The sequence below is a fragment of the Simochromis diagramma genome, unplaced genomic scaffold (genome assembly GCF_900408965.1).
Source record: "Simochromis diagramma unplaced genomic scaffold, fSimDia1.1 OVJJ01000361.1, whole genome shotgun sequence".
NCBI lineage: Eukaryota > Metazoa > Chordata > Actinopteri > Cichliformes > Cichlidae > Simochromis > Simochromis diagramma.
In genome coordinates, this window is record NW_024386860.1 from 18007140 (window position 1) to 18023372 (window position 16233).

Genomic DNA, 16233 nt, shown 5'->3' on the forward strand with positions numbered 1-16233 from the left:
AACCATCAGTCCTCTTTAACAAAGGTTCGGGTCAGTTTTCCTTCATCTACACCAAATGAGAACGTCTGAAGAGCCTATTTGAGATAAATACATGCTTTTACAATCTTATGACCCTCTGAGGCGTCTTTGATGTTTGTTAGCTCAGTGAAAGTGTTTTCTAATTGGTTCATTTTGTTATGTCACAGGTGCAAAGCTTGCATTTATATTGCATGTACACTTCATCTGTTTCACAGTCCCGGCCACTTTCAAATGACTAACTTGTCTTTGGGACAGAAAAACGTACAAACTGTGCACAGACATGCCCCGGCTGGGATTTGAACCAGGAACCTTCTGTCTGTGAGGATATAGTGCTGACCACTGTCGCACCATGCACTGGATCTGGTGGCTGCATCTGCAGGAACTGCTGTCCCATATCAGCTGGTTAAAGAGGCTGCCTTACCAACATGGCGGATGCTGTCTGTCATAGCGTAGATGAAGTTCTGGACTCTTCCTGTGACGGCGTACGCGTTTCTGCTGATCTCCTTGATGTGGTCCAACACGGCTGCAAACCAACAAAAACACTGACGCTCGCAGCTCGCCACATTCATCTGATTTGTGACTGGATCAGAAAGAATTATATGAATCCATGAAACTGGATAAAAACGGCGGCAACTGATATAAAATTCACATTTTGTTTAAAATTCTATTAAATTTCAATATAAAACACGAGTGGTAAATTTTTAGGAACACTGGCGGCTGTAACTGCAGTGGGTGTGGGGGCGGGTCTTACAGAAGAGGGGCGTGGCTGCTTTCTGCATCAGTTCCTGCGTTTGATTGGCTGCCAGCTCAGCTCCACACAGCAGGCTGGAGGCGGCTCGCTCGGTGTTCTCCAACGTGTTGCTGAGCGGACCGGACACGAGCAGCGACACGAACATGAGGAGGAGGAAGTTCCTGCCATGACCTGAAACACAGGAAGAGAAGCGCTGTGACGGCGTGGACCTGGCGTCTAATTCAGAAGCTCTGATTGTCCACCTCTAATCGGGAATAGTGACTCTGCTGGGAACTCCATGTTTATTTGGGACCTTGGGATTCAACCTCCACTTCAGAGCTCGTACTGTATCAGGTCCATTTGTGTTTGGGAGGAGGACCAACTCTGTTTGAAGGTTAGGGAGCACGTAGAGTGTGTGTTGCTTCAAATCTGAGAACTCTATTTGTGCCGTTTTAGAAGTCTGCTCAGAGATTTCATACCTGGAAGCTCATAAGTGGAGAGTAGGGCTGCCACAAACGATTATTTTGATAGTCGACTAGTCACCGATTATTTTTGTGATTAGTCGACTAATCAGATCATCATCCATTGGACGTAAAACATACAGCTTATTGCACCAGCAGCATCTGCTCTTATATAACTATCATTAGCTTACAGCTTTAAGTGTTTCAGGTCTGTGCTAACTAAAAATAAAGACAAGATGATAGTTTATTAAAGTTTAATGACATTTGCAGATTGTTTCGGTGGAGTTTAATCTGCTTGACGTTTATTCAGCTGTGTAAAAACTATAACTTTAATCTCAGCCAAACCGATTTACTCAGGAACAAATAAAATACTGAAAAAAGCCAAACAATAACATTTTGAAGTTATCTAAGTGACTTATATATCATGTTTAACCTGAGTAGCGAAAGACGGCGGTGAGTTTGAAAACGATTTGCCGGGAGTCCGGTGTTCTCACGGCTCTAGTGAGCCTTGCCCCCGGCTAGCTATCGAGCTAGTGGGTAACAGACGTCTCCGAAAACGTCGGAGCGCTTTTGAAAATATGCGGTGTCTTGATAAACTGAGCAGATATTTGAGGTTTACACAGCTACATTCTCACCTGAAAATATGTTAAACATTTATTTTGTGACCCAGAAAGAATAATAAGAGTAATTTTAAAACTAACTAGCTGCCGCCATTGTTGGAAACTGAGCTGGGCTGCGCTATGAATTCTGGGACACAGCTTCTTCTTCGTCGGGGTTTAACAGCAGCTGGCATCCTTGTACATGCAGTGCTGCCATCTTCTGTTTCAGTCCGTTATTACACTCTTAAATCCTGCTACTTATTCCTGCGTCTTTTGTGATCTTACAAAGCTTCAAACGACGCGTCGACTTTTAAATCAGTCGTCGACGATTTTAATAGTCGACGTAATCGTGACTAGTCGACTAATCGTGGCAGCCCTAGTGGAGAGTCACGTTTTTTCTGAATCAACATGGAGGCTCTAACTTGATTTATGAGTCCTAACTCATCCCTTTGAGCTATGACGTCATTTAGAAATGCTTCTCTGTTTTGGAAGTTCATCTTACTCGACCGGTAGTGTAAGCGCCACAATACCAGAAGACGGTTTACTTGACTTCATGTCTAGATTTTGCACAAGAACAGCATGATGAATTTGAATTTCTTAAAGTTGTTCCCTTTAACACAGCGAGTGACGTCGTGTGCAGTGGACAAAGATGGAGAGCTGCGTGTGACGATGTCATTTTGATCATTTCAAAGCAGAAGTTTTCAAACTGAATTGTGCAGGAGCTCAGAAGTGTCTTATTTAGAGCTTTAAAGGGCAATAACAGCTCAACCTCTCAGAGTTTTCACCATCTGAATATTGGCGCGCAGTCTCTGAGAGCTCTGTACGGCATCACCTGTGGTCGTCACTTTATTCAGGAGCTTTTTGAGAGCTCTGACTTCAGTTAGAAGCTCTGCTGTCTGTTTCAGAGCTCTGGCTGTTATCGGAAGCTCGTCCTCTGTTTGGAGACTAAGAGAAGTTGCGCTGACAGGATCACTACCATCCTCATGTCGTCCAAGAAATGTCTGTTTTTAAATTATTTTTATTCTTTTTATTTTTATCCTTAATTTACAGGGTTTATAAGTTTCTTTACTAGTAGTAGCACTAACGATGAGGACTTATTACAACACACAATATTGTCATTTTTGGGATGTTTTTCTCTTCTACAGCATGTCAGATTTATATCGATGAACAAAGAGAGGATCGGTATAAAACCTTGAAGGCGCGTCGCTGACAAACCTGAGCACATGGAGGGCAGCATGACCATGACGCTGGCCCTGACGCTGACCGACAGCCCCATACCGAACGCTGCCAGACCGGCCAAGCCCAGCGTGGTGTGGGCGCAGAACCACAGCGGCTGTTTCTGCAGGAAGAGAGTCATGAGTCCGTACAGAGATGCGATCAGCAGCCCGGATACAAACGCCACCATCCTCTGCCCCACCTCCACCAGGTGAGCTCTGAGCTTCCTCCTGCCGCGGAGTCGAGAGCGTCCCGCCGGTCTGTGGAAACAAAAACAGTGAACGACATGTTCACTAACCTGCAGCACCACATAAACATGAAGCTACAGTGCTGCCACCTGCAGGCCGTGACGTACACGCGGATTCACAGTGGCTGGGATATTTATCAAAGATCCGTCTTTGTAGGACAGATTAAATAAAAAACTAATAAAAGTTTCAAACATCAGCCCTGTCTTATTGTATTTAACAAACATGTCTCAGGACTACCTCACCTTCTACCTGCCTTTTCCCCGAGACTTGTCATTTCAAACACAAAAGGCTGAAAAGCCTGATTGTTGTTCCTGTTTGCATCGCGCTGGTGGACAAACAGAGACGACTACAACGGAGTAACAGACTTTAAAACTATCTGTGAGTTCTGAGTAAGAATAAACAGCTACAGTGTCTCTGTTACACCGTTTTAATGTTGGATTAATGGAATAGAAACGATGAGTTTCAATGTCAGCTGTGAGTGCGCGCTGTGCAGTAAAGGTCGGCACAGACACGGTGACGTCGGCGAGGTCTGATGCTGGGTGTGAAACCAGAGATGATAAGCCCGTGTGCTGCCCCGAAGCACACGTCTGTTTGTCCTCGCCTTTCACCCTGATGCAGGTCGTAACTTACAAAATACCATCCTGTTGTGTAAACTCATCAGAGTTCACTGACGTCAGGCCAAGTGAGAACTCTGGGGCTGGAGGAGCCCCGCCCCCCACGGATGAATGTTGGGTTCACTTTCAGATGCTTCCATCCTTTATATACAGTAAAATAATTTGCAGGAAGTGAATAGGAGGGAAGTTAAAATGTTCTGTGATGAGGCTGTGGAGCAATAAATGTGAACACAAATCATTTTTTAAAAAGGTGAAAGGTTAACATCCAGGTCACTCTACATGAGAATGTGTTAGCTCAAAAGCTAACAGTTAGCACTCAGGTGAATCCGGTTCCTCTACCTGCTCAGAGCTCCTCGGATAGTCTCTGTGACTCCGCCCCTCTTCACCTGGACTGAGATGTCACTTTTCATCAGGAGCTGTTTCCTTTCTTCACTCCTCATCTTCATCTTTTACACCAGGGGAAACGTTTCCGCGTCACCTGGAAACCAGAGACACATCACGTGACAGGCCGAAGCTAACAGAAGCTCCAACAGTCAAACGACGATACGTTTGTAAGCGGTGTGCGCTTGAACGCAGGTTAGAGGAGCGATTTGTGGTGAATGATGGCTGACACCGGGACACGTCACAGCTGTGAGTTCACCCACAACAACTCAAAACTCAGGTGGTGGAGCTGATCAGCCCTGAGGCTGCCAGCCGACGGTCAAAACCTGTTTCCAGGTGTTTGTGCTTCCTTACAGCGGCGCACAGGTGCGTTCAGACCATCCTGCCTCCCGTTGTCCATCGGTTCCTCTTCAGCCAATCAGAGGAGTTTCCGGTGGCTCGCCCGCTCTTCAGGGCGCTGTTTGGAGTAGCGACCGGCACAGGTAACACCTCCAGCGACACACCTGGGCTTCAATCCTCACATGTTGGAAACCAGCGCGGGCATCAGAGCGAAAAGACGCCGCAGAGCTGCGCTCATTTTGGGGCCGATCAGCTGTTCGGAGGAAACAGGAGAGCGCACAGAATCAGCCTCTCATTAAATAATTTCATTCATTGTAATATACTAGCTGATGTTATTATGACTTAGTCACATTGTTGTTGTCTTTATTTTTAATATTGTGTAATTTTATCATTTGTTACTATAAATATAACGAATGCAAAGCTCTTCTTTTACTTTCCAGCTGTTTTTATTATTATTCTGAAAGGTTGTCAGAAAAAAGCCGATGTGATGTTTGACTCCTGTTGTTGTTCGTCTCACCATCAGTCTTGTTCCTGGGCATTGCCCACAACCTCCCGCTGACCTTTGACCTGAAGGTGGCAGTAGGATGTTTGTTTGTTGGTGAGGCGAGGTCGCACACTCACATCTGTTCTTTGAAACACGTTTGAAACACGTGGAGATCTGACCGAGTGTGTGTTTCAGCTGTGTGTCTCGCAGGCGGACTCCTGTCTTCGTCCTTCAGGTGTTCGGTCCTCCTCATGTTTCCCAGCATGCTCGGCTCCCGTGGCCGCTCCTACCTGATCCTGCTGACCCTGTCTGTGCTGTACGCAGGTAAACAGACGCCTGTGCAGAGTGTGCACACGGCTCACAGTGTGGCCGTCACGGTCAGTGCCGTCATCTTTTTCGTGGAGTCGTATCAGAAACATTCTCGTGTCCAGTGAGTCCAAAGTTTCATGAATCTGCAGGAATCGGCACATATTTGGCTTTTTAACTGAAAAAACAAAAATAATGAGCTCAGAAGGAGATGGAGGGAGGATCCACTCCTCTCGTCTGTACCTGTGAAAGCACAGATGTCCAAACTGTCTTCGGTCTGCTCCCCTCGCTCGTGTGTTTGGTGAGAATCCCTGAAACCAAATCATTGATGCGTCATTTAGAAAAAAACATAAAACCCACAAATAACTTTTCTACAAGCTCCACTGTTTCATGTCAGCAAAATATTGATCAGCAGGACAGATTTAATAACACTTTATCAGCAAACATTAAACACTGTTAAAAACAAAGTGCAGCAATCAAGCCAGCAGAGGTCAGTGCTGTCTGAAGTCACACAGACCTGCTCCCGTGTGACTTTGGGATAGGCTGATATACTGATCAGTGTTAAAGAGTTCAGACGACAGCAACAATCAATGTGTGCGTCGTCCCGAGGGCTCAGGCTGAGGCCGGCTGCACTTCCTTTTGGTTCATGAAGACGTTTCACTCTTCAGTTTTAAAGATGAGAAGCTTCTTTGTTGAGAGGTGAAATGTTTCATCCTCATGAACCAAAAACCTTCATTTCGACCACTTAGGATGAATGAATACTAAATACATATGAATGAATTAACAGCTACAATGTCAAAGACTACAAAGACCTCTCATGTGATGGAGTGACATAAAAGCGAGTGTTGGAACGTGTTTAAAGCAGCGGTCCCCAACCCCCGGGCCTCGGCCCGGTATCGGTCCGTGAGTCGTTTGGTACCGGGCCGCGAGAGTTGAGGCTCAGGTGTGAAATGTATGGTTTTCAGGGTTTTTATCGGTTTTCAGCGTTATTTTGTTATCGTTTTTATCGTTAACTCGGTTTTCCTGGGTCTTTTCACGTGTGTTATGAATAAATCTTCTTTTTTTTCGGTACCGGTTTTATTTTGTTGTATTTATCCGCGACACCTTAAAGGCCGGTCCGTGAAAATATTGCAGGGCATAAACCGGTCCGTGGTGCAAAAAGGTTGGAGACCGCTGGTTTAAAGGACGTCACTGATCCTGTGAGCCTGCACAGTAACATTTATGAGTCTGAGTCGTCCAACATTAAAGTGCACTGAGACAGTCAGACATACTGGGTCCACAGGCCTCACTGGACCCAGTCTGTCTGTGGCTGATTAAATCTTTTACTAAATACATAATACAACATGCAGATACGATTGGTTACCTCAGCGGCTGAATGGGGCTGATTAACATGTCTTCAGGTGAGTTTTGTGTCATGTGATGCTGCGTCCCGTCTGCAGGCCCAGTTTCAAACATCCAGCGTAACGTGGAGGCCGCCGCCGTGTCTGTGAGCTGCAACCTGGACCTGCAGGTCCGTCACAGCAAGCTACTGTGGAGAGAAGCCATCAAGCCATTTCTGATCATCACACAGGAGCTCATGGTGAGAGGAATATGTTTCAAAGCTCCTCTAGTTTAACATAATAATAATTATCAACCTACCTACTGCCATGAACATGAAGCTGAGGGGCCTCAGATCTTTTGCTTCTCTTCCAGGATGATAAAGAAGGTTTTGAGTTGGAGGCTTTAAATGTCAGCAAGAAGTTTCAGGACATCAGAGACGAGATGGTCCTTCAGTACGGATACGACCGATTCGAATCTAAACAAGGCGGCGGTAACAGCACCCAGGAGGAGTTCACCGCCAAGACCCTAAAGCAGTGCGACGGTAAGTCAGAAACACCAGACGTGAAGTTCAAAGGTTTCAGGCAGGAAACGCAATACAGAAGGAAACTGTTGATCACCATCCTCGTGTCACAAATACGAGAAAACAATCGCTTTAAATGTCGTCACTAATGTGATTCAAAATGATTTCACACCTGCTTCACGAACGTCATTTAAAGATGAGAACTCGCGCGTGGTTTGATCCCCAGGTGTGGTGGCTCAGGGCGTGCAGCGGTGCGTCGATTGGTTCGCCAACAGGTGGACGGCGTGTTTGGAGGCGATCCCCGTCCCCGTCATCAACTACATCCTCTGCATTTCAATGAAGTTTCACTTCCTGTGTGACATCATGAAAGGTAAAAGGTTATACGTACCACGGCGTTATGAAATATCCACATCCAGCTGACCCCGCGGTCTCTACTCTTTCCAGTCAGACATTTCTAACTCACAAACATCAGCATCAGAATACATTTAAACTGACACCAGAAAGTCTTTGCTTTAAAAAATAAAACTGAAATTGGGCTCCGGCGCTTTGGTGTAATACCACTTTGAGCCACAAGGTGACACTGAGTTTAGCATCCAATCACAACACAGCATGACAACACTATTATTGTTAGCTCGGTGCTAGTTTGACATTTGTACAGAATTCACATTAAAGTAATATTTAGCGACTTGTTCTGGGAGCTCGAAGAGTAAAAACGAGCAGTTATATTTTTAAATATTAAAAAAACGACTACACTAAACCTTTCTGGTAAACGCTGCCATCTTGTGGTGGAAGTTTTTATTAAATTTAGCTCAAAGGTTTTGCAAAAAGCACCTTTAAATTTGAAGGTGTGCAAACATTAGCTTCAGTGCTCTGAGCGGTATATCGTACTCAAGTGTCCTCAAACGTAAACGGCAGATTATTTTTGAGTTATTATTTCAGGGTTGATAATCTTGGTGTTTTGGTGACTCTTCTGTGGCGCTGAAAAGGCAGCTGCTGTGATCTTTAGTTCCTCTCCTCCTCCCGTCAGTCATGACTCCGTGGTGCAGGGACAACATTCCCGTGGAGGGAAACTTTGGTCAACTCTTCGACCGGCTGAATGTTTCGGTTGACCTGCTGTCCAGAGAGTTCAGCGCCGAGCTCACCGTAGAGGTCAGACCTGCACCGCCGGTCCTCCAGCACCACCCACAGGACGAACCCAGAGTCGGCTGAAATGTAACCTGCGTGTCGTCTCGCAGGAGGAGGAGCAGCCGGCGCTGAGCGAAGCTCTGCTGGACCAACAGTTCACCAACGCTGTCAAAACATCCTTCCAGAAACTGACATCAACGACGGGACGGGTGCTGAACATCCTGCAGATGCTCCTCTCCTTAACCTTCATCACCATCTTCACCCAGTAAGAGTCTCACCTTCACCTTCATCCCGTTAAGATTCACACCTTTATCTCCATCTTCTTTTCTCCTCTGCAGGGCGTTTGGGTACCTCTGGCAGTACAACAGGGACATTTGTTTCGACAACGTCTACATCACCACCTACTTCAGACAGATCGATGCCCGCAGACGGAAAGCGGTATCATTCTCATCCTCATCATCCTCACTTCAGTACAGTCCACGGTCTGACCGTCCTGTCCTCTCCTGTGCTGCGTTTAGGGGAAGCGCTGCCTGCTGCCTCTGAGGAAATCTGAGAAAAACAAGCTGATCAACCCCTGCAGTCTGAAAATTTCCCCCGAAGAGGTCAAACAAGTGGTGCGTTCAAGAGCAGTAACTCTGGCAGTATTTATGTAGTGTTTCACAAAGTGCTTTACAGGAAATAATCCACTGTAATAGCAGCAGTGACGCGACTCCTCAGTTCTTTGCACTCACCTAAAAATCAGCAGATTTGTTAAAGGATCATTACCCTAAATACCTCTTTTCCATCTTTTTAAGTTTAAGTTATTTTTATAAATAACGTGTTTAGACGTGGTCCAATCAGAGTGCAGCACTCTCACAAACAGGTATGCAGCAATAGCAGATTTCTGTCCCGTTATAAATTCAAGGTGCAATTTCAGGACACAGTCTGTGTTCAGCCAAATACACCCAGAAAAAGGTGTAATACACATTTTACTGTTTTTATAGCTGATTATCACAGTTTCCCAGTTTAGTTTAATAAAGATAAAAAAGTATTTGAGGTTGGGACTTTGAACCTTGTCCCCGTGCCTGGCAGGTTTTTCATTTACAGTGGGATGCAAAAGTTTGGGCGGCCTTGTTCATAGTCATTATTTTCCTGTATAAATCGTTAAATATAAGCGTCAGTTAAATATATCATATAGGAGACACACAGTGATGTTTGAGAAGTGAAATGAAGTTTATTGGATTTACAGAAAGTGTGCAAGAATTGTTTAAACAAAATCAGGCGGATGAATAAATTTGGGCTCCACAAAAAAAAGAGATGAAATTAATATTTAGTAGATCCGCCTTTTGCAGAAATTCCAGCCTCTAAACGCTTCCTGTAGGCTCCAGTGAGAGTCTGGATTGTGGTTGAAGGTATTTTGGACTGTTCCTCTTTACAGAACATCTCTAGCTCATTCAGGTTTGATGGCTTCCGAGCATCAACAGCGCTCTTTAACTCACACCACAGGTTTTCAATAATATTCAGGTCTGGGCTGAGATGAACGTTGTACTTGTTCCTCTGCATGAATGCTTCAGTGGATTTTGAGCGTTGTCTTGTTGAAAGATCAGCTTTGTCACTGATTCCTGGACATTGGTCTCCAGAATCTGCTGATACTGAGTGGAATCCATGTGTCCCTGAACTTTGACAGGATTCCCAGTCCCTGCACTGGCCACACAGCCCCACAGCGTGATGGAACCAGCACCATATTTTACTGGAGGCAGCAGGTGTGTTTCTTGGACTGCTGTGTTCTGTTTCCTCCATGCATAACGCCGCTTGTTATGCCCAAATAACTCAGTTGTAGTTTCATCAGTCCACAGCAGCTTATTCCAGAATGAAGCTGGTTTGTCCAAATGTGCTTCAGCAAACCTCAAGCGTCTCTGTTTGTGCTGTGGGCGGAGCAAAGGCTTCCTCTGCATCACTCTCGCATGCAGCATCTCCTTGTGTAAAGTGCGCCGAATGGTTGAACGAAGCACAGCGACTCCATCTGCTGCAACATGATGTTGCAGGTCTTTGGTGCTGGTCTGTGGGTCCACTCTGACTGTTCTCACCGTCGCTTCTGTCTCTCCGAGATGTTTCTTGGTCTGCCACTTCCAGCCTTAACTTGAACTGAGCCTGTGGTCTTTCATTGTCTCGATATGTTCCTAACTGTGGAGACAGACGGTTTAAATCTCTGAGGCAGCTTCCTGTGTCCTTCCCACCATGATGCTGAACAGTCTTTGTCTTCAGGTCATCTGACAGTTGTTCTGAGACCCCCGTGTTGCTACACTTCAGAGAAAATTAAAAGAGGAGGGAAACTTACAATTGACCCCCTTAAATACTCTTTCTCATTATTGGATTCACCTGTGCATGTAGGTCAGGGGTCACTGAGCTTAACGAGCCAATTTGAGTTCCAATAATTAGTTCTGAAGGTTTTGGAATCAATAAAATGACAACAGATTTATGCACCTGCCTGATTTTGTTTAAACAATTCTTGCACACTTTCTGTAAATCCAGTAAACTTCATTTCACTTCTCAAACATCACTGTGTGTGTCTCCTATATGATATATTTAACTGACAGTTTTTATTGTACCAACCAACGATTTATACAGGAAAATAATGACTATGAACAAGGTGGCCCAAACTTTTGTAACTTTTGTAACTGTAGCTGCAGAATTTCCAGTCTTACTGCTGCTTTGCACCACTTCCTGTTTCAACCCCTCATTAACCCCACCTTTCACTCCCCACCTGTCTGTGTGTAGCAGAGCTCAGAGCCAAGACAGCAGACTAAAGTTAGTGTGTGTGTGTGTGTGTGTGTGTGTGTGTGTGTGTGTGTGTGTGTGTGTGTGTGTGTGTGTGTGTGTGTGTGTGTGTGTGTTGGCAGATGTCAGGTGTGTTTCAGGTGCTGACGGTCTTCCTGCTGTCCGTTGTCCTGCTGACTGTCGACTTCTCGCTGTCCCACGTGCTGGACATCATCAGTAGACACACCCTCACCCATTTCAACATCACCAGTAAACACACACACACACACACACACACACACACACACACACACACACACACACACACACACACACACACACACACACACCACTCTCCAGTCTTAAATCCCACACACGGGTCAGCTGTGTGCAGGGCAGGTGATTTGAACATCAGCTGTTTGGAGCTGCTGGGGGTCATTTCGATGTCCTGCTGAAGGACCAGCAGGATGACTGGAGTGAAGGAGGTTTAAAACCTGTATTAAGTAACACTTCATATAAGTGGAGCTGATATCAACACTTGTGTTTGAAACTCTGTGAAACACATAAACTGGACAGGATATATTCTGTTTTCGCCGCGCGTCAGGTTGGCGATCTGTCCGAGGTGCACCCCGCCTCTCGTCCCGTGGTAGCTCCAGCTCCCCCGCGACCCATAAATAATAAATATTTTATTTAACCTTTATTTATACAGGTAGTCCCATAATAAATGTTACTCTGCTCTTATCTCATGTGTTTAGGATTATCTTACAGAAATGCTGCAGATTGAACTCGCTGACTGCAGGGAGTTTCACTTTCTGACTCCGCCCCTTCTCTGCAGGTAGTCACCAGGTGGACATCAGAGTGGGAGGGGACACCATGATGGCCCGCCTCCTGAGGACGACGATTTCAGCCTTCAACAGCTCGTCCACCCTCAATATCCAAAGTGATAACCAGGGTGGGTCATAGGTCAAAGGTCACACAGGATTTGTTTAGCATGTATTCAAATTCACCAGATCATTAAACAACCAGAGAATCAGGCCTAAAAGATGACCACCAGAGGGCAGTATACAGTACTGTTACACATGCATCGTCCTGACAGCTCATTTTAATGACTCCGATTTTCATGTTGATGAACACAGGCGCTAATTAAATCAGACTGATTTTACTATGTGTCCATGTGTGTCAGTTACATCTCTGACACGGGAGTAAATGTCCACGTTTGCTTTGTTGGACGCAGAAAGTTTCAGTCTCGACTGCCGAACTTTTGCTGACAGCGCAGTTTGTCTCAAACTACACACAAAAGTGTCCCACACCTCTTCCTCTCCCCCCTCAGAGTGCATGTCCCCCCCCTCCACCCTCTCTGCTGAGGTCTATGTGAGATGTGTGTGTTGTGTCCTGCTGGTGGCGCTGTTCAGCTGCCTTCAGATTTACACCAACCGGCTCCGGCATGTCATTGCTGCCTTCTACAACCCCAAGGTGAGTGCGCACACAAACACATGCACACACACGCACACACACACACACACACACACGCGCACACAAACGCACACACGCACGCACGCACGCATGCACGCGCACGCACACGCACACACACACTTTTGCCTGTGGAATAAAATAAAGTAAAACATCGTCTGCAAGCAAACATATGATTGTATGATACTAACATGCTAATTTTTCATAATCCAAATGAATGTTGGCACAGTAACACAGTAGTGCTTGAACACAGAGTAAACAGGTGGCTCTGCGATGTTGCAGTTCACACGCTCACCTAACATGAAACAGGATCGAGACCAGAAGTAGCTGTAATATCTCCCGAGGACATCCAGCACCGAAACCTGTGAATCAAATATGTGGAGCCAACAGAATGGAGAACAAAACAACCCATAGTTATGTATTAAAATTGTACTTTGAGACATCATCATGCAGGGTTTCTGGGTAATTCCTCTCTGGCCTGTCCACATACATTTGGCTGTAAAGTGCTGTGTGCCCCCCCCCCTCCCCCCTCCTTTCCTGCCACATGAATATATAAAGAAGCTCCTTCATGTGTGAGAACAAATCAAATGTGTCAACTCGACTTAAGTTGGTGTTAAATCCAGATAAATCCAAGTTCATGTTATTCTCGAATGGCAAAGAGTCGTTAGCTACGTCTCCTAAGATTAAAACAATTCAAGGAACTGAAATTTAAATGGTCACATGTATCTAGGGATCATTATAGATCAGAATTAGTCATTTAAGACTCACATTCAAAGGCTTGTGTCGAAGTTAAAACTAAAACGAAGTTACTTTTTTAGAAATCCCTCCTGTTTCTCCCTCCAAGTGAGAAAAAGCTTGATTCATGCAACTTTTTTACCTTTATTGGATTATGGTGACCTGCTTTTTATGAATGCACCTGCACACCGCCTACGAGGTTGGAAACTGTGTACCATTGTGCTTCATGTTTTATTACTGGCTATGGAAATCCACCTTTTGCATATTCACAGACTCTCCCACTGGTTGATCTTTGTCTATAAATCTCTGCTTGGGCTGGTTCCCTCTTATCTGTGTGTTTATATGTGTAAAAACCACAACCAATACAGCCTGCGTTCTCACAATATCATACAAATGATTGTCCCAACAATCAGAACAGAATTGGAGAAAAAGGCTTTTAAACACGCCGCCCCTGCTTCCTGGAATCATCTGCAGGAGGAACTGAAATGATCAGAGCTGGTTCCCTCGGGGAGTTTAAGTCCGTCTTAAAGGAGAATAACTCTTTTACTCAGTGTGATGGTTTTTAATGTCGCTCTTAATTCGATCTGTTATTGTATATTTTTCACATGTTCGTACAGGATGTTGTATTTGTTTTAAATGTCATACACTTGTGTGGTACGTGTATCTTTACTTTTGCTGCCATGATGCCAGGTCTCTCTTGGAAATTAGATTTTTAATCTCAAAGAGATTTTTTACCAGGATAAATAAAGGACTGAAAATACAGAGACATTAAATGAGAACAAAACTGATGTTGCATCTCTGATTTGTGTAAAATCAGACTTCAGTGAATATCAAAGCGTTTCCTTCGTGTGTGTGTGTGTGTGTGTGTGTGTGTGTGTGTGTGTGTGTGTGTGTGTGTGTGTGTGTGCGTGTGTGTGTGTGCGTGTGTGTGTGTGTGTGTGTGTGTGTGCGTGTGTGTGTGTGTGTGTGTGTGTGTGTCCATTTCCTCATGGCGGTGTTTGTTGTGTTTGGTCACGACTGATCACAAACAGACAAACAGAGATTCGGACGGAGCGCGTGCGGCGGCCGGGTCGCTGTGCCGTCTGTAGCGACAATAGCAGTATTTGTTGTGTTTATTAGTAAACAAAGAAACATGAAACGAGTGTTTGTCTTGGTTTGAGCGCACGCCGTGATGTCACTTCCTCTCCTGAACTGATGAAGAAGTAAACCGCTCAAACTCATTAGCACGCACGCTCTGTTTAAACCCTGGGAGATGCTGTAAATCTGATCTGAGAGCAGATTAGTGTAAGAGCATTACAGCTGAGCTGACTGTGGCCGAGAGACATTCAGAGAGAGCGAGAGAGCGAGCGAGGCTGTGAATGAATGAGCTTCAGGTGCACACGTGTTCTGCACATTCACACTCAGCACTTTGCAGTCCAGCATCAGCTGCTGCTGCTGACGCGTTCACACGGAGGATCAGAGAGTACTCGGATACAGCCGTGATCGAGACGTTCCTTTATCCTCAAACTTTATTTAAATCTGCTCCATTCAGGCCGTTTCCTCAGGAAGCTTCCAGTCCTGCAGCTCTGGTTCTGACCTCGAACCTGTGCCGACAGCAGCTGTAACAGGAGAACAGCTTTGTGTTATATTTCTGCACATTTTTACAGAAGTGTAAACATGTGAACATTGTATACAGATGAGATCAGGTGACAGTCATTTTAATGCAACACTGGCAAGAAAACATCGCTTTAAACTAAATCAGTGACATAATAATAATGTGTGTTGTTGCACATACAGAGAATATATCATGTTTCTGCTGCAGAGCGTCACTCACCCGGGCACACAGTCAGCACCAGGTGATGAAGAGCAGGCCGGTCCCAGTTAAGCTTCTCTCAGCTTTGATCCAAGCGACTGAATCGCGTTTTAGATTTCAGGTCTTCAGACAGAAATGTGAAGCATATAAAGACTTTCCATGCATGTAAAACAAAACGTCGTCTCTGTCTGTGTGTCAGAGGGAGAAGACGAGGATCTTGTTCCTTTACAACCTGCACATTCACGGCCGGATTTCCAGCAGCGGCAGGAAACGCATCATCAGCCGTGGACAGAGGACGGTGAGTGGCTTCCTGCCTGTAGAACCACGTTTCACGGAAGTCTGCTCTCAGAGGTGTTTTTCACTGGGACATAAAACATCAGTCAAATCTGATTCGACACATTGCTCAAACTTGACCGATTTTTGACTCAACATAAAGTTTTAAAAATGTTTTCTTGTCCTGGAGGTTTCACCTCTGCAGCTGCAAAGTTCTCACACAGACTGCAGTTCTGGATTCTTTGTGCTACGTCTCCGTGCATTCACGTCTCCTCTGCTGCCTTCAGGTGTTCCAGCGCCTGCTCAGGTGGGGGCACCGCCTTTGCTGGCATCATCACGGAGAGGAAGCGTCCAGCTCCGAGAAGACGCACTACACCAGCGGTTAGAGGAGAGAGAGGAAGCTCCACCTGGATGAGGAAGAAGTCGTCCAGTTTTTTGTGGCAGACTCGAGCTTCAGGCAATAAAAACACATTCAGTTCAAACTGGACTGAAGCTCGTTTTATGTTTTAGTGTGAGTGGATTTGACTCTGTGAGAGGTTTCTCTGAGCTGCTTACTGTTTGCATTTATTGCAAACTTTATTTTTCTGAATCAGCCTGAATAGCTGCATCCTGCTACCGTGGTAACCCACTGCTGAACGTATCCGTCTCCCATTAAACCCTGTGAAACCATCAGTGTGGTCAAACTGAGCCGACGGAACAATCAGTCATTAACTAAACTGTACAGTCAGTACATTTGATATACAGCACTGTGTGTGATCACATGATCCGATTACTCGCCGTATGTACAGAGGAGTTATGTAAGCAGCTGATCCTCTGCAGCGGCAGCAGCACGTGCCGCGTTCGCTCAGATTCAATCTGACTCTGGAT

The 16233-nt window shown here is 45.4% G+C and overlaps 2 protein-coding genes and 1 long non-coding RNA gene across 13 annotated transcripts in view; 1 reads left to right on the top strand and 2 right to left on the bottom strand.

Annotated features, from left to right (window-relative positions):
- Positions 1–4735, bottom strand: part of dcst2 (DC-STAMP domain containing 2) — an 18373-nt gene extending 13638 nt beyond the window's left edge. For 6 of the 9 annotated variants that reach the window (XR_005695740.1, XR_005695741.1, XM_040031187.1 and 3 more), the window contains exons 1-4: positions 4225–4359; positions 3024–3283; positions 770–940; positions 440–598 (exon numbers count right to left, since the gene is read on the bottom strand). Coding sequence is in view for 7 of the 9 variants with exons in the window: in XM_040031187.1 (XP_039887121.1) it covers positions 440–598; positions 770–940; positions 3024–3283; positions 4225–4331 (697 nt within the window). In the remaining 2 variants the exon portion in view is untranslated. Of the gene's footprint in view, positions 1–439; positions 599–769; positions 941–3023; positions 3284–4224; positions 4364–4620 lie in introns of those variants that run through there. The other 3 variants (XM_040031181.1, XM_040031185.1, XM_040031184.1) reach the window with 3 other exon arrangements.
- dcst1 (DC-STAMP domain containing 1) lies at positions 4398–15848 on the top strand. Of its 3 annotated transcripts, XM_040031193.1 has the most exons (16): positions 4398–4515; positions 4623–4748; positions 5129–5203; positions 5285–5413; positions 6835–6974; positions 7088–7256; positions 7462–7605; positions 8263–8384; positions 8471–8625; positions 8699–8798; positions 8879–8974; positions 11240–11366; positions 11932–12048; positions 12427–12569; positions 15293–15391; positions 15654–15848. In XM_040031193.1, the coding sequence occupies exons 1-16, from the start codon at positions 4485–4487 to the stop codon at positions 15750–15752; spliced, it is 1872 nt and encodes a 623-aa protein (XP_039887127.1). In that variant the 5' UTR covers positions 4398–4484; the 3' UTR covers positions 15753–15848. The 3 variants fall into 3 exon arrangements, with proteins under 3 accessions (XP_039887127.1, XP_039887128.1, XP_039887129.1); XM_040031194.1 differs by lacking the exon at positions 5129–5203; XM_040031195.1 differs by lacking the exons at positions 15293–15391; positions 15654–15848 and adding an exon at positions 12876–13009.
- On the bottom strand, positions 14524–15670 carry LOC120733174. Its single transcript, XR_005695748.1, has 3 exons — positions 15564–15670; positions 15115–15454; positions 14524–14899 (listed from the first exon to the last, which is right to left on the bottom strand). It is a non-coding gene; the product is annotated as an uncharacterized LOC120733174 (long non-coding RNA).
- Positions 15849–16233: the final 385 nt, after the last annotated feature.